At 42.3% G+C, this 25,906-nt stretch overlaps 4 protein-coding genes and 1 pseudogene across 6 annotated transcripts; 3 read left to right on the forward strand and 2 right to left on the reverse strand.

Annotated features, from left to right (window-relative positions):
* LOC8080011 (glutathione S-transferase T3) lies at window positions 53–7,008 on the forward strand. The gene is made up of 3 exons (XM_021461383.1): window positions 53–200; window positions 5,825–6,240; window positions 6,320–7,008. The coding sequence occupies exons 2-3, from the start codon at window positions 5,830–5,832 to the stop codon at window positions 6,908–6,910; spliced, it is 1,002 nt and encodes a 333-aa protein (XP_021317058.1). The 5' UTR covers window positions 53–200; window positions 5,825–5,829; the 3' UTR covers window positions 6,911–7,008.
* Window positions 7,111–8,597, reverse strand: LOC110435629 (annotated as a pseudogene).
* Window positions 11,058–13,982, forward strand: LOC8067615. Of its 2 annotated transcripts, none has more exons than XM_021461382.1 (2): window positions 11,058–11,182; window positions 12,609–13,982. In XM_021461382.1, exons 1-2 carry the CDS (start codon window positions 11,079–11,081, stop codon window positions 13,834–13,836), a joined length of 1,332 nt encoding a protein of 443 aa, XP_021317057.1. In that variant the 5' UTR covers window positions 11,058–11,078; the 3' UTR covers window positions 13,837–13,982. The 2 variants fall into 2 exon arrangements, with proteins under 2 accessions (XP_021317057.1, XP_021317056.1); XM_021461381.1 differs by having other exon boundaries at window positions 11,058–11,179; window positions 12,606–13,982.
* LOC8067616 (protein ANTI-SILENCING 1) lies at window positions 14,741–20,982 on the forward strand. Of its 2 annotated transcripts, none has more exons than XM_021461380.1 (11): window positions 14,741–15,033; window positions 16,280–16,656; window positions 17,153–17,321; window positions 17,418–17,929; window positions 18,449–18,472; window positions 18,643–18,735; window positions 19,051–19,129; window positions 19,782–19,866; window positions 20,065–20,173; window positions 20,253–20,369; window positions 20,465–20,982. In XM_021461380.1, the coding sequence occupies exons 2-11, from the start codon at window positions 16,324–16,326 to the stop codon at window positions 20,528–20,530; spliced, it is 1,587 nt and encodes a 528-aa protein (XP_021317055.1). In that variant the 5' UTR covers window positions 14,741–15,033; window positions 16,280–16,323; the 3' UTR covers window positions 20,531–20,982. The 2 variants fall into 2 exon arrangements, with proteins under 2 accessions (XP_021317055.1, XP_002448902.1); XM_002448857.2 differs by having other exon boundaries at window positions 16,295–16,656.
* On the reverse strand, window positions 21,151–25,357 carry LOC8067617 (vacuolar-sorting receptor 1). Its single transcript, XM_002450099.2, has 12 exons — window positions 24,777–25,357; window positions 23,596–24,285; window positions 23,429–23,517; window positions 23,269–23,338; window positions 23,096–23,179; window positions 22,903–22,979; window positions 22,697–22,778; window positions 22,531–22,613; window positions 22,344–22,401; window positions 22,046–22,174; window positions 21,682–21,788; window positions 21,151–21,480 (listed from the first exon to the last, which is right to left on the reverse strand). Exons 1-12 carry the CDS (start codon window positions 25,090–25,092, stop codon window positions 21,382–21,384), a joined length of 1,884 nt encoding a protein of 627 aa, XP_002450144.1. The 5' UTR covers window positions 25,093–25,357; the 3' UTR covers window positions 21,151–21,381.

Genomic DNA, 25,906 nt, shown 5'->3' on the forward strand with positions numbered 1-25,906 from the left:
TGTTTTTTTTTTTAAAGAGTTGGGCCGAGTGGGCCTGTCTTGGGACGTGGGACTCCTCTCCGACGAGCACAATTCGACCACCAACGTTTCCACCCGACCTCAATGGCCGGAAGCCCCCGCCGCCGCCGCCGCCGCGGAGCGCGGTCGTCGCAGCAGAGCGCCGAATCCTCGGCGCTGGAGGAGGGCACTCTCAGCACCAGGTCTGCAGCCTGAGCCCAACCCTAACCATTCATCTCTCTTCCTTTTTCCCCCGTCTGCTTAACTTAATTAGGGCGTATTATTTTCATTTCCTGAGCGGATGGGGGGCGGGGCGGATCCATCAATCAGTCAGTAGTCTTTCTTTAGTCAATCAGTAGTTAATAAACGAGGTCATCGATCAGTATATTACTGAAACGTCGAGTCTTGGTGTCCTAAAAAAGAAGTGTCGAATCTTTTGGACTGGGTGGGAAATTTAGTGTATTTTCTTGATGAATTATTGTGTCATTTTGACGAACTGTCTGTGATATTTTAAGGGTATTTTGGTCGAAATTTAGTGTATTTTCTTGATGAATTTAGTGTATTTTCTTGATGAATTATTAGTTAGTAGTGGGGCAGTTGGTGCACTGGCCTCCTTTAATTTGGGTCTCCACCCCCTGTTTGGACTTTGGATGCACTTCATTCCAGCCCAATCCACATGGGTCTCCAATTCCTCCGAACCCATGTGGACTAGGGTGGATTGGGGTGCATCGAAACAAGGCTTATATAAGCTGTGCCTGTTTTAGATTATTCTGATTTATGGCTCCAAATCAGTTGTACATCCCGCCAGGCTCCTCTTTTTTTCCCTCAATTCTCTTAGAAAGACAAATAGTTTGAGAATTCCTTTAGATGTCTATATCTATGTTGAGTAGTCTTGGTCATGCCACTGCCTTGAACTTTGGTCTCTTGGTTTAGCGATGAGGTGAAATTCAATGTCGAATTTGATTTTGGTGGATAATTTTGTGGTGATCCTGAGTACTGTCATGGAATAGCTATCAAAAAGAATCAAAACTATCTGCATAATCCGTGGAAAGGATGACCACCCATTTAATATTATGGAAATGCACATTGATCACATGGTGGTATTTACTGGATGTGTTGTATACAGTAGAATCAGAAAAAGAGTGCCTCTCATTTCACCACGTCGTCACATGTGTAGTTGGTCATCCCCATAGTTATGGAGCTGCAGGGTTTGGTGCTCACTTCACCACGTAGGGTTTAGTGCTCACTTCTGTTTACTGACCTAGTAAATTATTATAGAAAGCCACATGAAAGTTGTTTGGATATGAGAGGAGCATATCACTGCGCTTTTATGTCAATCGACATTTATTTTGAGGCTATTATACAAAGTCACCCCATCTGCTACGATTTGAAAATATACAGTTATATGATTTGAAAATATACAATTATATGTATCGCTGGCGCACCAAAAGAATTCTAGTTATGCTATTGTGGAACAAAAACAAGCTGTTGGTGGCTCTGACATAGCTTGTCCTGATTGAAGCTTGGTATGTCAAGATAGACCACCATGCTTGTTGTCCAACAGTGTATTAGCTGATTAGTTCCAGTTTTTTATTCTGATCCATTGTTATTGAATTTCTATGTTTCAGAGAAGTTACCATTGTGGAGAATTCAGGCTCTACTTCTTCTGGATCTTATGTTTGTGCAGATCTCCTAGACAGCCTGCTTCATGAAATCATTGTTCTCATCAACTCATTCCAGGATTTCCTTGCTTTTACTGGCACCTGCCACTCTTGGCGTGCAGCAGTCTCTTCCTTCCCCTCTGTGTATGCTTTCAGCTTCCCACCTCTCCACCTCAAACCAGATGGTCCTTATGTCCCTCCACATAGCAGAGGTATGAAGCACCTCAGTTTGTCTAGTTGCAAATGGAATCTCTGTGACATTACCAAGAAAAATTTGTCCCTTCAATGTTCAGTGCCTCAAAACACTCCAAATGAAATGGACTACCTGGGCTGCTCACATGGGTATTTTATCTTTACATATGAGGAACACTGCCTCCTTGTCGATGCATACACTGGTGCCAAGGTGATGCCCCCCAAACTCCCATGCAACAACAATATCGACTACTATCCTTATATTGGCGTCCTTACGGCTCCATTCAGTTCACCCAACTCGTGCCTCCTCCTCTTCTCAATGGCCTCCATGTTCGAGTGGCAGGTTGGAACAAACTCCTGGTCAGAGCATCCTCTTCATCTTGACCATGAACGCATCTATCAGGTTGTCTTCTTCAAATGTCATATCCTTGTCACAGATACTCTTATGAGGCTTCACACTATCCAATTGACACCCCAGTTCAGCATGAAAAGAATAGCAGTTACGTGGAGCTCCCTGCGGGCCCTGCCTCTTAACCCATGGTTGGTGGTCTGTGGTGACATGCTTCTCATGGTTGACCTCGCAATTAGCTTTGGTGAGTCCAATGGCTCCATTAGATTTTTCGAGGTCTTTCGCCTTGACTTCTCAGTGAAGCCAGCCAGGTGGGTACAGCTGGAGAAGTTGGAAAACCTTGCGCTATTTATTAGTCTGGATAGGCGGAACCCTGCAGTTTCTTGCATGAACCCCGAGAGATGGGGAGGAAAGAGTAACTGTGTTTACGTTGCCAGGCTATTTGATGATGCTGATCCTGAAGAGACTTGGACTGTGCTGGAGGTTGGTCAGTCAGTTCCCCACCACCGTGTATTTGACACCATGATGTATGGTCATGCATTCCCACCAGAATACAGACAAATCGGTAGCCTCTGGCTGTTCCCCAGTATGGTTTATGGCGCCAGCCAGTGACTCGCATTGGCCTTCAGGGTTTTTTTTTTCGAGAACATGCGTGGCATGTATTTCATTAAGCAGAGAATAAGAGTTTTAGAACAACTTTGGAGTCGGTAATCCAAGGATTACCCCCAACCTCCAACAGACCACACCAAAGCAACAGCAAGAACAGAAATTACAAACAGCAAACTTGCACTAGGGGGGACACCGGGGTCACAGGGCGAGGACCTCCCCCAACGGCTTGTAACCGGCTGCCACCCAAAGGGACGCCTCCTCGAGAATGGCCTGAAGAAGAGCCGCCGGCTGCCTAGAAGAACGGTCGAAAGTCCTCGCATTCCTCTCTTTCCAGAGGCTCCAGCCGACGAGGAAGAACAAGGAGTCAAAACCTCGACGAATTTGCTTGGGAAGACGCTTTCTTGAATCAATCCACCAAGACATGACATCCTGATCCTGGACGACAGAGACCTGCTGCAGGCGGAATCTACCAAGGCAGGCAGCCCATACCTCTCGGCTAAAGACGCAGCCTAAGATGATATGGTCCATCGTCTCCGCCAATTGGTCACACATGATGCACAGATTATCTTCCTGGAGGCCATGGCGCCACCTTCTGTCTGCCGTCCAGCACTTCTTGTGCAAGACAAGCCAAAAGAACAGCTTAACACGCGGAGGCGCTGAGGTTTTCCAAATCTGAGTTGCTCCCAAGGGTCTAGTTTTACAGAGGCAATGGCAATTGTTCTTGTCCTAAAGTTTAGTTCGCAAGGTCGCTGTGACTCGAACAGTTCCTGAGCTGGACCAGCGTTGTGTGTTGGAAATACTTTGATGTTGTATTGGGCAAGCCTGCTTGTAACCTGTTTAAGAACTGAACATCAAGATTGCATTTTGCATTTGCCATTTGAACCCTGGTACCTGTGCACATCAAAATCTGAGGTTTTGTTACCATTTGCTGTTGCTATTCCGGTTATTGTTACTGGTGCAGGAAAAATTGGAAAAACGAATTACAAAAGTTTTGTACCGAGTTGTTATTGACGGTGGCTTTGTCATCTCTGCGCTTCCATGCATTTTCCCATTGTTTCAGTTTTCTGCTTTATTTAAGCATCTGTGCCTTATGTATCCCTCCACTGTTTGACCGTGTATTTTTCTAAAATATTCAGTACAAATTGAACCGTTATACTATATGTTTGTCATCACAGCGATCAGCTCGAGTTTTTGTCTACAGCATGAACGGCTGAGGAAAAAATGGCAGCTGGAGTAGTACTGTGTCTCTATCTTCGCGTCCTAGTTTGTGCAACTTGTTTTTTTGGGTACGTGTTCAAGACATACAATCGCCAATTCATGATGACGCACAGAACTTAGGATAGTTTTGTGATGGCTGAGGATATACTGCCAAAGTTTGCTCTGGATTTTATTTTATTTCATTTCATTTTGAGATTACAGCAGGGGTTAACGTTCATCAAACCTAGTAGCAGGTTAGCACTTGTTTCCCAAGTCCCTGTGCACTGTTAGAGGTTTACTACTGTTAGAAGTTTACTCTTTCTAGTGATATATTTTTGTAGGAACATTCGGTAGAGTGACATTTAAATGTGCGTCATTCAATAGGATGAGAATAAGTTAAATATGCCTCTCACGACTCATATAGAATTTATCTTTTTACATCTTTGGTGGGGGTACAATTACATAAATGAAACGAGTTAATTGTCACTTCTGTTCGCTGGTCTGAAAAAACACGGCTGAAACTGTTTGTTGATTATTGTGAGAGAAAAAAACTGTTGTCTTATAAACCCTTTTCTGTCAACCAACAATGTTTTTCTCTCAGGCAAAGGACTTTTTACAGTCCTGAAACCAAATTGGAGGATGATAAGAAGTGTTGTTTTTATAACAACAATAAAACCATCAAATGTTTGTTTTTTGAGTGTCATTAGCATGATTTGTTTGGATGCTCGCAAAAAAAAAGCATGATTTGTTTGGAGGATTTTTCATCAGCTTTTGGCTTGCAGCCGCCAACAAATATAGCCCTTTTTTCCAAACATTATTAGAGCAACTCCTACAGCTGGCCAAATGCATCTGTGAAGCTATTATAGCTATTGTGGCCCAAAAAATGCTTTCCAACAGCCTTTCCATCCGGTCTTCTATTTTTCCCCACTGGCTATTCCGCAATCGTCGCTGGCCAATTTTCGCGAGCCAGAGCTGCTTGCTATCCGCGGCGCCAATCGATTCCCGCGCGCGGGCTTCGCCTCTCCCGCGCTTGCCGCGCGCCGGCCTGTCCCTTTCCCGCGTGTGCCCCTTCTCGTGCTCATCTTCTGCTTCAGATCAGGGTGTTCTGTTTTCATCTCATCTCTCCACGACGCGGATCCTCGAGGTCCTCGAAATCGTGCAGAGGCACCATGTCGCAAGCACAATCAGAAGCGGATCTGATGTGTGCGAGCCATGGCCATGGGGAGCCCAATTCGTCTGAGCTCCAGTCGTTCCCCATATTCTCGGCGGCCACCTGTTGGGAGCAACAGCAGTTTCCTTCGCTGCCTTGGTTGCAAAATTCAGGGATACCTAGGCTGCGGCATGGAGTTCTTCCTCCCAATGCTTCATCTGCTGCATCAGCCCCCTTGTCTGACATGTATTCCGGTAAGATCCAAATAGCTAGATCTATTTTTTTTTCAATGATCAGGCCAACCGAAATATATGCCTGTGAGATTAGATGCAGTTTGTTAACTATTTATTGCAAGTGACTTGTGAATGAAAGCATTCTTGGCAATATGTTCTGTATATAACTCAGATTTGGTGTGCTCTTAATCATGAAAGCATTCGTGTTACTTTCAGATAGTACAGTTTGACTAGTTGCAGTAAAGTGAAGGTTCGTGCATATTACAAATTTATTTATTGAACTACGGTTTGTGTATTCCAGTAAGTAATTTTTTTGTGTGTCAGTCTGATTTGCTATCATAGTAGATTTTAATTCCATTGTACCTACTTCTTGAAATCATATTTCAGACTTTCAGTATATGATCTTGATTGTCCATGTGTTTTTTTTTCTTCACAGGCGCCATGGATTCAGAAAGATCTTTTACTGACATAATTACAAGGGGATGTAATCCTGCTGCCTTGTCTGAAAATGTCCCAGCTCCTAATGAAATGCCAGCATGTGTTGAGGTCCCAGCAAGTGTGAAAGCAAATCCGAAAAGATCCAAAAATTTCAGTAAAGAGGAGGACAAATTGTTGGTCTCAGCATGGCTAAATGTGAGTTTGGATCCAGTGCATGGAGTTGATCAATCACGTTCGACTTATTGGAAAAGAATATATGAATTTTTTCATACCAACAAGACATTTGAGTCTGATCGAACTCAAAGCTCCCTAATGAGCCGATGGTCAGGTATTCAACATGATTGCAACTCATATGCTGGTTGTGTTTCAAAGATAGAGACTAGAAATCAGAGTGGCGTATCTATTGCTGATAAGGTTAGATAATATACCTTGCTCTTCCAATTGTATATGATGTTTCTCTATGTCATGCAGCCTCTGTGTGTTTGAATTGTAGGAAAAAAATGCATTAAGAATATTCAAGTCCGAGGACAAGCATCATCGAGATTTCCCGTACATCCATTGCTGGGAAAAATTGAAAGACCAGGCCAAATGGAAGAATAGGAACAATCAGAGTGGAACGGCTGCAAGAAAAAAGCAAAAGACGACGGCGAATTCAAGTCCTGCAGTGGCTGCACAATTAGCTCTCACTACTAATGGTGAAGATAGTCAGGCTGCAATGCCTACAGTGCATAGACCTGCAGGGAAGAAGAAGGAGATCGACAAATTACGACAGCGTTCCAGCATCGAAGCATTGGATTATCTATTGGCAAAGAAGAAAGAGGCTGATATAGAGAAGGATTTGAAGAAAGAGGAGAGGTGCAAAAAAGCCTTCGCATTGCAGGAAGAAAGGATCAGAATCGATTCAGAAAGGATCAGAATCGAGGAAGAAAGGATCAGACTTGAGAAAGCCAAATTTGAGTTTGAGAGGAACCTCGAAGAAAAGAGAATTATCAATGTCGATACAAGTACCATGTCCAATAAACAACAGCTATTATATGAAGACCTCAAGAATGACATACTTGCACGGCGTACTATCAAAAATTAGATAGAACATCAGTTTATGCAGTGATACACATTTTATGTTTTGTTAAATATTTGAATTTCTTGCATAGATACAGTATCATGGTGTGTTGGTTCTATACATCTGGATTATCAGATTTTATTGGATATAGTATCACATTTACATACGAGTGGTTGTATTCACAAGTGGCCTTCACACAAATATGCCAATCTGAAATGTAAAAAAGCCAACAACCAAGCACATTATCTTTTTTATTAAACACAGTCACCATCATGTAGGAAACAATAAGAGTATAGCATCATTACAGTCCAACGACAAATGAAATCAATCATTTATAGTATTAGTGTATAAATCTGGATAATTTTGCCATAAGTGCTCAATAAGATCAGCTTGAAGTTGTGTGTGTGTTTCCTTGTCCTTGATATTCTTGTAATTTTGAATGAAAGCATCTAGCTCAGGTGTACTCTCATGGGATACTTTTTCTCCCATGTCGTCGTAATTGAAATCGTCTTCGTCAACCCCCTCATCCTCAACAATCATGTTATGCATAATGACACAAGCGTTCATGATGTCTCGAAGCGTGTCCTCATCCCACAAACGAGCTGGTCTTCGAACGATAGCAAAGCGAGCTTGTAGAACCCCAAACGCTCGTTCAACATCCTTCCTACACGCTTCTTGTGCCTTAGCAAAATATTTATTCTTGTTACCTTGTGGCTCTGGTATGGTCTTCACAAAAGTGGCCCAAGATGGATATATGCCATCGGCAAGATAATAACCCATTGTATAATTGTTTCCGTTAATGCTATAATTAACCTGTGGGCCTTGACCTTCAGCAAGCCTTGCAAAAACAGGAGATCTCTGAAGAACATTGATATCATTGTGCGAGCCTGGCATCCCAAAAAAGCGTGCCAAATCCAAAGATCTTTTGAAGCAACTGCTTCAAGTATAATTGTAGGATCCTTTTTGTGCCCCATGTACATGCCCTGCCATGCAACCGGGCAATTTTTCCAGGTCCAATGCATGCAGTCTATGGAACCCAACATACCTGGAAAACCTCTTCTCTCACCAATTGCAAGCAATCTAGCTGTATCTTTCTCATTAGGCATTCTCATGTACTCATCCCCAAATATTCCAACAACAGCTCCAACAAACCTTCTCAGACTCTCAAGAGCAGTACTTTCACCAATACGAACATAGTCATCTGTAGCATCAGCCGCTACACCATAAGCTAACATCCGAAATGCCGCCACAACCTTCTGCAAACAAGATAGTCCTAGGGTTCCAGCTGCATTCCTCTTTTGCACAAAATAATTGTCATGCTTCTCAGCAGCATTCATTATACGGACAAACACATGTCGCCTCATTCGAAATCTATGTAAAAACAAATTGATTAGGCAAAATCAAACGCATACAAGGTATATAATTGAACAAAATGGTTACATACGAACCTGCGCATGAAATAGTTTGGCCCGTATGTAGGATTATCTGAAAAATAGTCTTGATAAAGTCTCTCATGCCCAGCCTGTCTATCACGATTTAATACACGGTGTCCCTCAACTGAACCACGATGATGTGGTTCATTGCCAATATCTGTTGATACTATATGGGCAGCAACAATATATAACTCATCATCATCATCCGAAGATGATGAATCCACCAATTCATTTAGTAGATTAAACTCAGCTTCAGAATCCATTACACACCTACGGCTCTAGGGCAAAGCTGTGATCAGAAACAATGACCTGATAAATTCTAAAGATGAAGCGTTCGCCAGTCGCCACCGTCGGCTGCTGCTCGGCTCTGCCACGAGCGCCCAGGCAACGAACAGCCGTAGTGCGCCGCCAAGGGTTGCTAGTCGTGCATTGGGAGCAGACCTGGCGGCGGACGTATATTGCGACTTGCGAGCCAACGTCCGGACTTGTTGCGGCCAAAGACCCCAACCGTCTTGATGAGGTGGCCCGTTTAAATATAGAAAAGGATCATATTTAGCTAGACTGCTGTGGCACGCTTCTTTTTAAGAGACTTTTCTATTTTACAAGATGGCTAAATCAAGGAATTTAGCATTTACTTTTAGCTAATCTGTAGGAGTTGCTCCAACAAGTGGATCCAAAATTGCAATGTCAAATTTGAGTAGGTGCAAGTACAATATTTTCATCTGTGTAGTTGACAAGAAATAACGTAGTTTTTTTTTAAAAAAAACCCTACAGTTTGCAGGTTATTTTCGGTGTGACCTATTGGACGCGGATTCGGCCCATAATTTAGAAGGATGTTGATCGACCCAATTTGAAATAGACATGTCCAATGATGGAGACCACGACAGTAGAGATTTTCTCTAAAAATAGGTGGCTGCCTTTTAATGGGCTTTGTGCTTAGTTCATCTTTAGTCTTGTTTGGAGCAGGAATGATGAGCCCTGTTTGGATGCAAAGTATTTTTTGAAGTTTTGGAGAAATATTATGGTTTACAAAATACTTTTGGTTTTTAAAAACTATTGGATGTTTGGATGCAACAAATCTTGTAGTATCTAAAATCATGGTTTTGTCAAAATTGTAGTCTGAGTTTTAGAAACTCCACTCATGATTTTTTTTTCTAAACCACGTTTTTCTCTCTTTTTTACGAGACCCAATAACAAATGTAGATGCTCACATACATGAGTGCACACCCACTCATATAAACGCACGTCGCCAACTTTATCCGTATGAGCACCTTTCAAGAACTGAGTTGGACCAGTAAATTTTGACTTAAAAAATCATTGGTTTGTGATACTACAGTTTTTGAAAACCATATCATCTAAACAGACCATAAATGTTATTTCTGTAATGATAAGGAAGCCATTAAATAAGATTTTTCTATTGTCATGTAGTGATATTTGTTTAAAAAATGTAAAATATTATAGCGAATATCCTTGTAACTAGCTCTGCAGGAATGACGTGTATTGTGATATCAAAATCAATAGAGAAGAATATCGATATTTGATGACATCAAATAGACATATCATGAACATTATTCTACGATAAGTCTGAAGATTCTTAATTGGTATTATAAATATTAGATTAATAGCTTTTTATATAAACATAATCAAAGATGAAATAATTGATATAATATTATGTTATTAGAATTTCAGTCTTGTCCGGATGGAGTAACTATTATTTTTCGATTTTTGAAGCATTTCTTTTTTATATCTCCAAAATATACTCTACTGTGTAACAAAATGAAAGAGCCGACCAGACCTTGTTTTCTTTTTAAGATCTGGGCCCCAGTGGGCCTGTGTCTAGATCGGTTTGGTTTTTCTTGCTAAATTTTAGTTAACTAGTTAGTCTTGGCTGATTAGTGAGACTAAACTATTTTAGCTTCTAAAGTGACTAAGGGGGGTGTTTAGTTCTTCTTTCATCCAAAAAATTCTGATTTTTGTCTGTCATTTTGCATAATGAAACCGAACACCATACAAAATTTTTGATAAAAAGATGGCTATTCTCCATTTTAGATTTTAGCCTCGAGACACAAAAAAAAAGGTCATAAGAGCCTAAGAGGCTATAACAAAGACAATAAATTATGTATTTTAAATGGAACTAAACATAGAATTTTTGGCATTTTGTATTTCAGGGGTGTTTAATTCCTCTTTCATCCAAAAAAATTCTGTGTTTTGGTTCATTATTTTGTATAATAGAACTAAACACCATACATTTTTTTTGGCAAAAAGGCGACTATTCTCTATTATGGATTTTGGTCTTTAAGAGAACAAAAAAAGCCCAAAAGAACCTCAAGAGTCCATAATGAGGGTAATAAATTCTATATTTTGGATGAAACTAAACACAACACTGAAAAAATTGATATTTTGTATTTTATCATTCCAAAGTAGTTGACGTTTTGCATTTCATGAAGAACTAAACATGCTCTTCAACATTTCAATGTAGTTGGCATTTTGTATTCAGTATTTCGTGGGAAACTAAACATGTCTTAAAGTTTAGCTGCCTAAAAATTAACTCCCGTCACATCAAGTGTTTGAATATACGCATGAAATATTTTTCATTAAACTTAAAATATAGCTAAAGAATAATTTATAAAATAAATTTTTTAAATTTAATTAGTTTATAATTATACAGTAGATATTATTAAATAAAACGAAAATACTGCCGCACCTGTTGAAACACCTCCAAAAACAGGCCGGACGTCTCCTAGTCCTCTGCTACCTCCATGGCCGGAAGCCGCCGCCGCCGCCGCCGCCGCAGAGCGCGATCGTCGCAGCAGAGCGTCGGATCCTCGTCGCTGGAGCCGGAGGGCGCCACTCTCAGCACCAGTCTGCAGCCTGACCGCAACCCTAACCGCTCATCTCTGTTCCTTCCCCCTCGCTTCTTACTTTAGGGCGTATTTATTTCCTGAGCGCATGGAGGCGGATCCAAGACAGAAATAGGAGAGAATCCGCGAGTTGTTGCAACCAAAAATCAATCAGTAGTCTTGCTTTAGTCAATCAGTAGTTAATAAACGGATTCATCAATCAGTATACTACTGAAAATCAGAAGTGGGTCGAGTTTTTGTGAAAAAAAAGTATCGACTCTTTTGGTGGGCTGGTAGGGAAATTTATTTTGTTGTATGTACTACTAAAAATGTGAAATGTCGATTTTTTGTTTCAAAAAAAGAAGTATCGAATCTTTTGGTGGACTGGTAGGGAAATTCAGTATATTTTGTTGATGAATTAGTGTGACATTTTGACGAACTGGCAGTGATATATTTAGGGTATTTTTGGTCAGTTAGTGCACTGGCCTCCTTTAATTTTGGGGCCATCTCCCCTGTTAATAAGCCAATGTCTGTTTGAGATTATTCTGATTTAGTGTATTTTCATCAACATCAAACATATTCGCTACAGATCAACCCATTTCCCCTCCTCTCTCTCTCTCTCTCTCTCTCTCTCTCTCTCTCTGCATTTTTCCGAGAAGACAAATAGTTTGAGAATTCCTCGATTACTTGGTAGGTGCCTATATCTATTTTGAGTAGTTTGTCACGCCGCTGCCGAACTTTTCAGTTTAGCGATGAGGTGAAATACAATGTTGAATTTGATTTTGATGGATACTTTTGTGCTGCCCTGATTAATGGCATGGAATAAGCTATTAAAAAGAATCAAATCTATCCACGTAATTTGGTGAAGGGATGGTCGCCCATTTATTATTATATTGATATGCATATTCGTCACATGATGTGACTCAGTTGATTGACTGGATGTGTTTTGCCCACAGTAGAATCAGAAAAGTCTGCCTGTTATTTCACCACGTAGTCTCATGTGTGTTTGGTCATCCTCATGGTTATGGGGCTGCCATGAGCAATGCTCACTTCTCTTTAGTGACCTAGTAAATTATTATAGAAAGCCACATGAAAGTTGTCTGGATATGAAGTGGAGTATACCACTGCGCTTTTATGCCGATTGATATTTAATTTGAGGATATTATACAAATCACCCCCTCTGCCATGAATTGAAAAAAAAAATACAATTATATGTACCATTGGCACGCCAAAATAATTCTAGTTATGCTATCGTGGAAAAAAAAAACTGTTGTTGGTCTGACGTAGCATGTCCCGATTGAAGTTTATTATATGTCAAGATAGACCACCATGCTTGTTGTTCAGTTAAATCCTACTGCATTTCCTACTGTGTATCAACTCCAACAGTATAACTCCATTATGTTTCAGTTCTTTATTCTGATCCATTATTATTGGATTTCTATGTGGCAGAGAAGTTACCATTGTGGAGAAGTCAGGCTCTACTTCATCGAGTTCATCTGGACCTTATGTTTGTGCAGATCTCCTGGACAGCCTGCTTCATGAAATCATTGTTCTTATCAACTCATTCCAGGACTTCCTTGCTTTTACTGGCACCTGCCACTCTTGGCGTGCATCAGTCTCTTCCTTCCCGTCTGTGTATGCTTTCAACTTCCCACCTCTCCACCTTGAACCAGATGGTCCTTGTGTCCCTCCACATAGCAGAGGTATCAAGCCCCTCCGTTTGTCTAACTGCAAATGGAAGCTCAGTGACCTTACCAAGAAAAACTTATCCCTTAAACGTTCAGTGCCTGAAAACACCACTCCAAATGAAATGAACTATCTGGGCTGCTCACATGGGTATCTTATCTTTACGTATAAGGTGCACTGCCTCCTTGTCGATGCATACACTGGTGCCAAGGTGATGCCCCCCAAACTCCCATGCAACAACAATCTTGGTTACTGGTCTGGCATTGGCATCCTTATGGCTCCATTAAGTTCACCCAACTCCCGCCTCCTCCTTTTCTCAAGGGTCTCCATGTTTGAGTGGCAGGTTGGAACAAACTTCTGGTCAGAGCATCCTCTTTTTCTTGAGCGTGAACGCATCTATCAGGTTGTGTCCTTCAAAGGTCATATCCTTGTCATAGATGTTCTTATGAGGCTTTACACTATCCAACTAACACCTCAGTTCAGCATGAAAGAAGTAGAAGTTACGTGGAGGTTCCTGCGGAAGCTGCCTCTTAACCCATGGTTGGTGGTCTGTGGTGACATGCTTCTCATGCTTGATCTCGCAATTGCTTCTCTTCGCTCACCTGGCAGCTCCTTTAGCTTTGGCAGGCCCAATGGCACCATTAGGTTTTTTGAGGTCTTTCGCCTTGACTTCTCAGTGAAGCCAGCCAAGTGGGTACAGATGGAGAAGTTGGAAAACCATGCGCTGTTTCTTAGCCTGGACAGGAGGAACCCTGCATTTTCTTGCATGAACCCCGAGAGATGGGGAGGAAAGAGTAACTGTGTTTATGTTGCCAGGCTCTTTGATGATGCTAATCAAGAAGACACATGGACTGCGCTGGAGGTTGGTCATTCAGTGCCCCACCACCGCATAGTTGAGACCATGATGTATGGTATGGCATTCCCACCAGACTATAGTGAAATCGGTAGCCTCTGGCTGTTCCCCAGTCTGGTTTATGGCACTACCCAGTGATCGCGTTGGCCTTGCAGAGTATTGCAAGGTCGTTGTTACTCAAACAGTTTCCTGTGTTGGAGCAGTGTTATTGTTGAAATACTTTTGATGTGTATTGGACATGCCTGTGGTGAAGAACTGAACATCAGGATTGCATTTTGCATTCGGCATTTGGACCCTTGGTACCTGTGCGCTTCTAAATGTAGCTGATGGTTTTCAGGCTTTGTTACCATCTCCAGTTGCTATTCTGCTTGTTATTACTGGAGCAGGAGAAGACTGAAAACAGACTAGAAAAAGTCTGTCATCTCTGCGCTTCCGTGCATTATCCCTTTATTTCAGTTTTCTGCTTTTATATAAGCATGTGTGCATTATGTATTCATTCACTGTTTGGCCGTGTGTTTCCTATGACACTCAGTACAAGTTGGAGCATTATATACTATTGGGTTTGTCATCATGGTAATCATCTCAAGATTTTGTCAGCAGCATGACGGCTGGGTGGAAAAAATGGCAGCTCGAGTAGTGCTGTAATCTTTGCTTGCGAGTTTGTAAGATTTTGCAAACTTGTTTTTGGCCGGTACAGATTGAAGGCATACAGTCGTGAATTCATGATCACGTACAAAACTTTGTACAGTTTTGTGAGGAGATACAGCCAATGTTTGCTCTGTATTTTACCCTATGCTTGTCTTTCTCGTTCTCCCTCTTGTTTTTCTTGAATTGTATCTAATCTAAAACAAAAAAAGTTCAAATTTAAACTGGATCCTGTCCTACCAAAACAAGTTGAATTGAAACAGAATAAGCGCTTGACTGAGGAGCGGGCCCAGAGTTTCAGAGAGAACAAGGCTGCGGCGGCTTCCGACAGAATCAGCTCCCAACCGAATCGCCGCGCTTCCCATTCCCAACGATTTTTTCGCTGGCTTCTCCAGGCAGCAGAAGCCGTCCGAACCCGATGATGAGGAGAGGTGCAGTGTGAGCCTGTCCTCCACATGTACGGAGAGAGAGAGAGAGGCGACTAGGGTTCGGACACCGGCAGCGGCTCACCGGCCGACGATCCCCTCCCGTCCGCCGACGCCGCCGCCCCGGGCACGCTCGCTCCCTTTTTCCGCGAGGTGGGGTGGGTTGCAGCGGCGAGCACACCCCCTCCCCTCCCCTCCCGTACGTGCTCCCGCCGCAGCGGTAGCGTCAAGGGCGGCCCGACTGTGCGAGGATTCGCAGCGCGAGGTACCTGCCCTGTTGCCCACCCCTTCTCCGCTCCGCTCCGTCTGGTGATGCCGTGATGGAAATCGATGGATGGATCCGTTAATCCGTGCAAGGCGCGCGGCCCCGTTGCCTGCGGCGCGGCGCGGGGCGGGGCTGCTTCTCTCGGGCCTCGGCAGTGGCAGCCGCCATTTCCGCGGCTCTGACTGAGCGCTCGGCGTCCGTGGGACCTTTGTTGGGAATTGTTTGCTTGCTCGTGTGGAATGCATATCAGTCAGATGGAGGACGTAGCTGTTTGTCCTTTTTTTCTTCTGAAAGTGAATAGGACACACGGACTGTGACTTCTCTTTCACTGTGGTTGGATAATTGGGTTCCAAGGATAAACACTCGTTCCAAGCTTCTTCTTCTTCTTCTTCTTCTTCTTCTTTTCCCTGCAATTCTCTCTAGTGGTTTGGTTGGTTTGGTTGTTGAATAGAGGGGCCTTCACTTCTGCTATAATATGTTTATGTGATAGGGAACCAGCATTGACACGCGCATTTAGGAACTTAATTGACCCTGGTAATGAGGTAGATGTAAGTGCCATGTGTCGCGAAATTGATTCTTTCTTTAGGTTTTCTTCTGGCTGCGTTAGCTTTTGCAGCGCCCTAATGCGAGTTAAGTGGAAACAGACAAGTCATGATTCTCAAGCTTGACGCCAGCTAATACCAGATCGTAATCTTGGGTATTGGGTGATATGTTCCCGTATTGGAAAATGAAGTATCTTCATATATTTATGCAGCATGTCTTTCCGACACCCCCCAAAAAATGGTTGCATAACTGTCCTTAATTATGAAAAGTGTATACATTTCCATTTTTTTAAGTATTGGTGTTTTGCAGTCACATCTTTGATTTCAAGGATACAGGGGTTATTTCTACCTATAGGGATGCAATAAATAAAAACTAGAGATAAACATGTACATCATCTTCAGTTTCAGCTTTCAATCAGTTGCACAACTGAAACAAGTGGCCAACTCAATCGCCTTTCAGAGCATGGATAATATGTTGGTAACATCGTGAAAACTCTAGGAAACACATCAAGTCCACATCGATGTTTTTCACAGTTTAAAATTTGGTTCCTGTGGCTGTTAAAGTTTTTGAATAGTTGGCTGGCAGCATCATTGATTCCACAAATTAGTTTAGTGCTTTGCAACCATTTTTTATTAGTCAACTTAATTTCCCTGATGTTGTTTTATCTACCTCGTAGTTTAGTCTGGTGGATTTCTGATTGTAGGCTTATGGTGTGCAGTGAGTGAGCCAACACTTATCGGCGCAAGAATGGATGGGAATGCTGAGCCAATCCAATTCTCATGGGGCAAGCGTCGAGGAGCTGGTGGTTCTAAGATGGATACAGTTTTCTATGGGTCCTTCACATTGGACAATGTGAAGTATTCATTGTATGACTGTGTCTATCTATTTAAGCATGGTGATCCTGTACCATACATTGGGAAAATAGTGAAGATTTGGGAGCAAAATAGTGCTAAAAGAGTAAAAGTTCTTTGGTTTTTCCTCCCTGATGAGATTCGGAACTATTTAAGAGGCCCTGTAATGGAAAAGGAGATTTTTCTTGCTTGTGGTGAAGGTATTGGGCTTGCAGATATCAACCCACTGGTATGTTTCTTATAACTTCACTCCTTATATTCTGTCTTGTTTTTCTTTACCATCATCCTTAAACCTGTGTATTCTGACATAATACTCCTAGGCGTGTTGTACTTGTATACATGGGTTCTTCTTAATGCAATGATGTGAAACTCTCTTGCATATTTGATTAATAAAAATGTGCGAACAATTTGCAAAGATCAATCAATTGCAATATTACACATTTCAGAAGTATATTTTTGAAAATAAGTAGGTAATAGCCAAGCCTGATTGAGGCACCGATGTTTGTCACACTTCACCTGCTCATTTTTAAAGTCCGAACAGAGCTAGCTTGATTTGCATAGCAATTATATAATTATAATCATTCTAGTTGGAGATGAACAGCTAAAGCTAACATTTGCTGAGCTATTTATGAGAAATTGTGAATGTTAAATCTGTCGTCTTTCCATTTTCAGATTTCTGTTACTATTAAAAGATTATAATGGTTATATGTTTATTTCTCAATTAGGAAGCTGTTGCTGGAAAATGTACTGTTATATGTATTTCAAAGGACGAGAGGAATCGTCAACCTTCCCCTCAGGAACTGGAAATTGCTGATTATATCTTCTATAGGTTCTTTGATGTTGGAAGTTTAACACATTCTGATCAGTTACCTGATAAAATTGCTACATTGACAGGTCAGCAGAGGATCTATACTTGATTTGTGCCCTCCAATTTTATCTGGTAATGTTTTCAATTGAATTGTATATCTAACTGTTGTCCTTTTGGTGCAGTTGATGTTCTGCTGAATCCAAAAGATGAGCTAGTCGTATCCAATCCTGGTACAAATGTTCCGCCAAATCCAAATGTGGATGAGGGTCTGGTTGCCACAGTCCCTGCACTCCCTTCAGCAGTTAAAACGGAGGATGGGAGTCAGGCTGCTGCACTTCCCCTTCCGCAGCCAGCATTTGAGGTGGATGAAAATCCGCCTGCCACAGTTCCCCTTTCCCAATCAGAGGTCAAGGAGGAACAGAAACAGCCTGTGGTCAGGAAAGAGGATAAGAAATCAGTTGCTGCCATTCCCCTTTCCCATTCAGCAGTCAAGGAGGATGAGAAACCAGCTGCTTCGATTGCCCCTCCGCAGCCTGCAGTTATGGATAACATTCCCAAGCATACACAGTTACAGGATGCTCACACTGGGGAGAGGCCACCAAAAAAGTTGAAATTATCCCAAGTAACTTCAGATCAGGACATGGACCCAGAGACTACTGAACAAAGACCTTTGGAGCTACCACCAAAGAATATTGTAAATTCTCTGGACTTACTTTTCCTATATCCAACATGCTACTTCTGCTCTTACATTTCTTTACAGGAATGCAAGTGTGCTCCTTTTGTATTTAATGTTACAGCCTTTGGAGAGGAGACACAGCTTCATCTTTCTAAACTGCCCCATACCAAGTTTTGTACATGCTTGCACTTTTCCAATACCCATGTCTATTTATTTATTGGTCTGAGAGGTGGAATGAGACATAACAATGCAATTATGAGCACAGCAGAAGTTCAGTAGGGCATATGGTCATCTTGTGCTGCTTTCTGTTGATTCATTATTTGCCAATGGTCGTAATCTTTATGAACTTTGAACTGCCAACCCGAGTGATGTTTTATCCCTTACCTACTACACACGCAATATTCTTCCTGTTTGTGGATCATGTATCTGAACATTCTTTCTGCCTTTGCTATATATTGTTGAATTGCTATTTACAGAGTCTACTACTGATTTTCCATGTTTCCTTTTTGCTAACACATTATTTATTCTATTTAACAGGACAGAAGCAAATGGTTTAATATTGTGAGTGACCTTTCCTTGCTATGGTCTCTTATACATTTGTTATTGTATTGAAGCATGCCATACCCATGCTTGATTTTTCATTAATCGTTATTACTCAAAATTACCACAAACTGATTAATGTTTTGTTTGACCTTGGATTTTTATGATGATCTTTCTTTATGGAATTTCAGGAATGGGATGACAGACTAAAGATGGCTGATGATAAGGGGACACTTGTCTATATTCAAAATCTTGATATTCGGTTTGGACCTGCTGACATAGAGGTAGCAAGTAGCATCTTGTCTTTTTGGTTGTCAAATAAAGCCCAATGTACTTCTCCTTTAGTCCTTTGTCTGGCCTATTATTTTTCAACTATATGTGGACATCTTCTGCTGTCTCTTCGGTTGCAATTCTACTTCTGTGCACGTAACTTATGATTGTCTCATACAGCTTCTCTTTCAACAGTACATTCGTTCCTTTTAATCTCAATGTTCTTACTCCTCTGTTTGTTTTGGGCTTTATTATTACAATTTGGTTGGTTTTTTTTACTCCTACATTAAGTACCCCTTCAACATTTTTCATGATAACCATGTTTGCAGGAGCTGGTTCGTAAAGCATTACAATTAAGTTGTAATGCGAAGCCCATTAACCACCCCACGTATGATGATCCAAACAATGGTGAGTTGTTCACTAATTAAACTTTGAAGAAAAAAAATGGTACATATCTGTTGAATGAGAGAGTGAGGGTGAGGACTTTTGTGTTTGTGTGTGTGTGTGTGTGGGGGGGGGGGGAGGTGTAGGTGGGAAAGGTGACTAGCCCAGCAGTGTTGGTGACCACTGATTGGATGGGGCTGTATACTGTGGTGATGTACCATCGAAGTGGTTAGCAAGGGAGTGGATGGTGAGTGTGGATCTGGTCTGGTGAGGATGGGGCAGGGCCATCTCACTGGAGATAGAGAGGAGGCCGATGCAGGCAGGAGATGCGTGACAATACTAAAGGAGGGAGGGACGATGGCCAGTCATGGAGGTGTTCACTGACAATGGCAAACCATGCTGGTACCAGGGATGGTGATGACAAGGTTGGGGTGGCAATTCTGTGTAAAATGACCTGGTATTAGCTAGTTGATGTAGTGAAGGGGGAAGAGAGTGGACATCTGGATCTCCAGCCCAGCATCCAAAGTCTTGTCTGATAGTTGACCCAGTAACCTGTTGACAGATGCACAAATTCTTCCTTATCTAAAGATTTTTCATGAATAGTTAGCTTTGTCCAGTTAATGGGAGAATGGTATTTGTCTTCTTGCAATTTTACAAGTGGTTTTCCTATCTGTAGGTAAAGCATATGCCATATTCAAAACTAAAGATGCTGCTGATGCTGCCATTTCAAAAATCAATTCTGGTTTGGTTGTTGGTGGAAGGTATGTGTTTGTAGCTGATGCAATGTACCTTGTATCTTATTCTGTAACGATTTTTTCTGCAAGTGGTGTTCTGTTTGTTTTGTCAGTTGTTGAACTCTCCTGGCAAATCAACTGTTGGAATCAATTCTAGTTAATAAAGTTTGTCTGGCATGATTTTATTAGTTAGCTAATGATAATTCTTGCCTATTGTACTTGCAGACCTCTTTACTGCAGCAAAGGCTTACTCGAGGTTCCAAAGCCTCCAAAGAATCTTGTTGGGCACCTCTCCTCACATGTCAAAATTGGTCACAAGCAGCGTGACGAGCAGGTGGGCGCTTTATGTTTATAAGCTCTGCGATGTTTTGCATGTCTTGGCTTGATATTTTACACAACTATCCTTTTTGCAGAGCAAGGCTGTAGCAACCTCGCATTGTTCCCAGCCCAACACGATCGAGTACGACTTGGCCTTGGACTGGATGCTTCTTCGGGAAAAGCAAGACCAAAGCTTCAGAATACTTCACAAGGTAGCCTAACACAATTCTGTTGAAAGTTTTGAATCCATGCCATTGTCTTGTGTCTCTCATTCAGACATTAATTTGCGTGTTCAATCGATTTGTAGAAGCACAGAGAAGCCAGGAAAGTGTTTGCAAGCCTGGGCAACAAAAGTTTGAAGGCAGAGAAATAGCAGGCCGGTTCTTGTGCCATATCAGATGGATGTCTTAATCACCATGTGTCGGAGCTTGGTGTTGTATGACTGGCAAGTTTCTTCTCTGCGGAAGAGTGTTGTGCACAGCACAGAGGTTTTCTTTTTTGCTTAGTCATTGGCTTCATTGGGTTAATTCGTGTTACCAGTGGCTGGTGATGTTAGTTCGTGTTAGGAAAGGAAAGAAAGTGCATGACAGATTTTAGAAGTCAGAGCAGGCCTAGGCATCATCAATAGCCGATGCAGCAAGTTCGGTGGCCATAAGTTGTTTTAGGCTAACATATGGTTACCTCGGTTAGCAATTCACAGATTGTAAACATTTTTGAGTCTTTTCTTTTATGAACCCTCTGCTCTACCATTGGATATATTCGTCAATGAAAAGGATAGAAGGCGTTTATGATGGTGGAAATGGAGTCTGGGCATGCCAGCATATACATTCTTTCTTTTGTGTACCTTCTAAGCTCCATACGTACACATGGAGCGATTTCATTCAATCGACAGCCATCATGGATCAAACAATTGACACCAGTCACAATTTTCTGTTATGTTTGGCGCTCAAATTTCTTTACCACTGATCAGTGACCACAAACGTAACAATTTTCTTGTTTTAGTCATGCCCGTTTGCCATCTCCTTTATTGCCACTGAAAGAAAAGATGACAATTATTACTAAACAAGACCATGTCATGGTACAACCTAACACAGAAACCACACAGATACAAATTGTTCAAGGACACTGAATGCTACAGAAGAAAGTTACGGTTATGCACATCTAATTCAAGTGTATATAAGCTAGATCAAGTGTCGGTCTCCTCTCATCAAGTCTGCATCCACCTCACATCTCAATATGGTGAGAATGGCTCTGGACATCTCCTTGGTTGTCCAGGGGCATGTACTGAGCCATGATGGCACGGATCTCTGAGTCCATGTATCTCTGTAGGCACATGCAATGCAAGAACAAAATTAGATGCTGCCCGAGTTTCCAGAAGGATGGTGCTCCAAATGGATATCCGCGGTTCTTATGTAGCGTAACTAAATAAACTAAATAGAACCGTGGGTATCCATTTGGAGGGCCATCCCCATCCTTAGTAATGAACAAAGAAATATCAGCAGGTACAAGCTGCTTATTTCTTACCCGGATCCTGTACTTGTACACTGCATATCCTGCAATTCCTGCTGCAACAAGGCCGAAGAAGACGACCCACAAGAAGCCCCAGCCTGCTTCTGATCCTCCATTTTTGCCTGAGTACAACAATCGCCCAATTAGCATCACTCGAGTGTCAAGTTCATGTCTATATGACTATATTCAGCATAGTTGCTACTTTTGAGCTTTGAACTGTCAAGCTGTCAGAGCAAAAAACCAAAAGTACTCATGTGGCACAAATAGATGAGGTAGCCAGCAACTTCTGCTAACTTATGACCTCTAACGTTAACTAATTCAACATGAAAACTGCAACTCAATAATAAGCTGATAGTGTACATGTATGAGGGCTACATACTTATGCATGTATCATGCTCCCTCATGTAAAGCAAGCCTCCACTGCAGCCACACTCATAGCTTCCCCATGTGTTTTTGCATTTGCATTCTTTGCACTGACATGCAGTCTTTTCCTTACATTCATCAATATCTGTCACAACATGTTTCACATCAGCATCACAAGGGAAGTGCGAGAAGTTCAATGATATATGATATGGCAAAACAGTGGAAGGCAATTCTGAAGTGCATTACAGCAGAAGCTGTGGAGGCAAGGCAAGCACTTCTAGAAAGATTAATGGGCCTCAGGAAATGTCTCTTACCTTCACATTTGTGCTTACCATCACCCTTGAATCCATCTGGGCATTTGCAGCCATCATCCTGCATGTTACAGACACCAGAACCAAAATATCAGATTTTATAAGCACTTTTTACTTGAAAAATATCTGGACAGGATCCTACTGATAATATGGCAGTTTTAAGGACAGCAAAACCTCAACTGACACTTACAGTACAGGCTGAGTATGTCCGACCATTCTTGGTATCTTTCCAGCATCCTCCATTATTAATTTCACATCGCCCAGATCCGGAAGCTAAAAAAACACATGCTATAATTCAGAAGGCTCTGGTAACATATAATAAAAGAAATTGCCAAAAGATGAATCTTGTAGTGTACCTTCACAATGAGTATAGCCATCACCAACAAATTTTACTCCTTTCACAACTGGACACTCACAAACTCTTCCACGGAAAGTATCCTATATATAAACCAAACAAGTATTATATGTATTATATGTATAAGCTAAACAGAATAAATATTTGATAAAACAAATTTTCAAAAAAAAAAGAAAAAAGAAGAAGAGATAACAACGCAGGAAGTACCTTGCATGCAGTGATGTTAGCAGCCTTATCTTGCCAACAGCCACCATTGTTCTCTAGGCACTCATTTGTTTGTATATCTAAGGTTGAAATAAAATGAACATTAAGAGCATGCTACATGCAAATTACACTTGGAAGTATAAGCTAGATCATATAAGCAGTGAACATGGAAAAATTAGGGGAATCAGTGCAAAACCTTCACTCAAGCAAACGGCTGGCTCAGTGGTTTCCTTAAAACCAGCACAAAGTGCTTTAAGAACTGCTCCTTTGTCAAGCTTCCCTGAGAAACATATGCTCGGATAAGTTCATCTGGTGATCTCAGAAAACTCCTTATAGTAATTTATGGGATAGATAGAAAAAGGCACATACCTCTGTATTGTCTATTGTTGATTACCAGAGTTGGTAAGATGGTAACATCACCACGAGAGCCCTTGCCAATCTATAGAGAGTGGATGATGATGATGTGTTTGCGTTCAGATCAACAATAGGATGAACAGAAAAGATCACGAATTCACATTGAAGTACTAACCTGTGCATCTTGTTCAGCTTTCAGAACAGGGTTTTCTTCATCAGCATCTGGATCACCAATACACTTATCTATTGCTTTATGATCAAGGCCTGTAAATTATAAACTAGTTCAGTATAAATATTGCAGATCTGCACCTCACCACAAAAAACAATGCAAATACAACATACCAAGCGACTTAATAACCCCTTCAGCACACTCCTTTGTGTACTTCTTTTCCTTCATTGGGCACCGAATCGCAAAATCAGTAACATAGTCCCACCATAACCAAGGCTTCTTGTGCTCCTTAGCAACCTTAAAGACACAAACTTGGCGCAAGTTCTGGACCACCACATCTTTTCCATCATATCCTTTGCTAAAATCCTGTTCCGGGTCAGGTGCACAGTATCTCCCATGGTTGATGCACTGGGACTTGCACTGCTTGCTCAGAATGAAGGCCTCTGGGCAATACCAGGTGATGTAGTGAGGAGTGAACTCTGTGTAGCCCTTCTTCTCAAGCACCTGTGCTGCTCCTTTGAAGCTCTTGACAAAATCAATCTGGCTATCGCACTTTGGGCCACATTCATCATTGCTGTTGGTCCAAAACTCATACTCAACACGCTCATCAGGATGGGGCAGGGCCTCCCTCCAATCCAAATTCACATTAACCATGTCACCTTTGTCAATTGCTTTCTTGAGCCTGTCCCCAAAGCTCTTGGTTATTAACGCCGAAGGAATAGTGATGTTCTCTAAGTAATCCGTGTTGCCACTCTCCTCAGGGTTGTCCATCGTAATTAGAGGCTCGTCTTTGTCATCAGCAACAAGGATCGCCGCTGCTCCTGCTTTCTGTGCATTCCATGCCTTCTTTGCAAAGTAGCAATCTGTAAACATCACCAAACATTGTATTATTGTGCAATCCACTGTCTATTAAAATAGCTGAGAACAGACAGTGAGGGGTGTTAATTAAAATAGCAGGTTGGATGAAAACAAAAAAAAACAGTGGAGCACAATAGGACGGTCTAAAACCAAGACAGTGACAGTAAGCTAAGCTCTCAAGTTAAATTCCCTTTCAGCACACATCAAGGTCTTTGTACTAAAACAAGTCAACGGGTATTCAACAAAGTAATCACATAATCACATGGAAAGATCTAATCTTCACCGCATCTACCTGAAGACCACACGACTAATAATAAACAGAAATTTGGGCACCTGTGGTCAAACCTTCAACTACACTGTATGTCTCTATCCAATCCAACCGCCAGTCCACGCATGGGTGATCTAACAGAGACCAACCGCCAGTCCGGCGGCCGGGAGGAGGAGGAGGAGCAATCTCGTCGCGTCGTGCTATGGTGCTGAGATTCCGGTAACTCACCTCCCCTGTCGACGAGCAAGAAGGTGGGGAACGCCCCCGGCTTGGCCTTGTAGGAGATGTCGAAGTCGTCGAAGCTCTTGCAGGCCTTCCTGTTGGCCTTGGGGTAGGCGACGAAGCCGACCATGGTGCCGCCGTACTGGGGCACCCCGAAGTTGCCAATGGCGCACTCGTAGGTGCCCTTGAGGTCGTCGGGCGCCGTCACCTTGAGGCTGTTCTTCTCCACCACGAACCTTCCCTGGCAGCAGCCCAGCAGCAGCGCCACGGACACCAGCAGCCATATCCGCAGCGCCGCGCTGGCGGCGGATCGGGACCCCATGCTCCGTCCGGGCTCTGCTCTGCGGTCCGCAAGCACCCAGCTGGGGATTGGATTGGAACTGGTGGTGTCTGCGGCTCGATCCGCGCAGGATTGATCAATCTTGCAGCCGTGCGGCCTCCGAGAACGTCGGAGGGGAGCGGAAAGATTGGATTTTTTTGACGGTCGGAGTAGGGCGAGAGAGTTCTACACTGCTCAGATTGAGGAGTTGGAGTGCGAGGGGTTTGGTTTCGGGAGAGGGGAGACGCGAGAGGTGGCGAAGGAAGCGGAAGGACGCGGTGTAGAAGCCTCGTGGTGAACCAAGACCAGAAGCAGAAGGAACACGTGACCAAAGCCAGGCCAGGCCAGCAAGTTAGGCCTCGTTTAGTTCCAAATTTTTTAGCAAAATGAGCACTGTAGTAATTTCGTTTGTATTTGACAAATATTGTTCAATCATGGACTAACTAGGCTCAAAAGATTCGTCTCGTCAATTCCGACTAAACTGTGCAATTAGTTTTTATTTTTATCTATATTTAATACTCCATGCATACGTCTAAAGATTCGATGTGACGGGGAATCTGAAAAATTTTGCAAAATTTTTGGGGAACTAAACAAGGCCTTACTAGCAGCATGTGGTTTCTTTTTCTTCGCAATGAAGTATTAACGTAGTTTTTTTTGCAATTTGGCCCTTTTTTAAAACAATTTTTACAATTAGACCCCTCGTGAAACAATTTCTAAAAATAGACCGTTTTTCGGCGTTCTCATACAGTACGCCGTGGTATGTGGCTCGGCATCGTATGAGGCAACGCCGAGGTGGTGCCACGTCATCAACGACCAT

The sequence above is a fragment of the Sorghum bicolor genome, chromosome 5 (assembly GCF_000003195.3).
Source record: "Sorghum bicolor cultivar BTx623 chromosome 5, Sorghum_bicolor_NCBIv3, whole genome shotgun sequence".
Lineage (NCBI taxonomy): Eukaryota > Viridiplantae > Streptophyta > Magnoliopsida > Poales > Poaceae > Sorghum > Sorghum bicolor.

Excerpts from the sequence above, each read along its gene's own strand:
- LOC8080011 (XM_021461383.1), top strand. The coding sequence starts at position 5,830 with ATGGATTCAGAAAGATCTTTTACTGACATAATTACAAGGGGATGTAAT. Across the intron at positions 6,241-6,319 it reads GCGTATCTATTGCTGATAAG|GAAAAAAATGCATTAAGAAT; the intron begins GTTAGATAATAT and ends TTTGAATTGTAG.
- LOC8067615 (XM_021461382.1), top strand. The coding sequence starts at position 11,079 with ATGGCCGGAAGCCGCCGCCGCCGCCGCCGCCGCAGAGCGCGATCGTCG. Across the intron at positions 11,183-12,608 it reads GGCGCCACTCTCAGCACCAG|AGAAGTTACCATTGTGGAGA; the intron begins TCTGCAGCCTGA and ends TCTATGTGGCAG.
- LOC8067616 (XM_021461380.1), top strand. The coding sequence starts at position 16,324 with ATGGATGGGAATGCTGAGCCAATCCAATTCTCATGGGGCAAGCGTCGA. Across the intron at positions 19,867-20,064 it reads GGTTTGGTTGTTGGTGGAAG|ACCTCTTTACTGCAGCAAAG; the intron begins GTATGTGTTTGT and ends TTGTACTTGCAG. Across the intron at positions 20,174-20,252 it reads ACAAGCAGCGTGACGAGCAG|AGCAAGGCTGTAGCAACCTC; the intron begins GTGGGCGCTTTA and ends TCCTTTTTGCAG.
- LOC8067617 (XM_002450099.2), bottom strand. The coding sequence starts at position 25,092 with ATGGGGTCCCGATCCGCCGCCAGCGCGGCGCTGCGGATATGGCTGCTG. Across the intron at positions 22,614-22,696 it reads TGGCTATACTCATTGTGAAG|CTTCCGGATCTGGGCGATGT; the intron begins GTACACTACAAG and ends GTGTTTTTTTAG. Across the intron at positions 21,789-22,045 it reads GGAGCATGATACATGCATAA|GCAAAAATGGAGGATCAGAA; the intron begins GTATGTAGCCCT and ends TGTTGTACTCAG.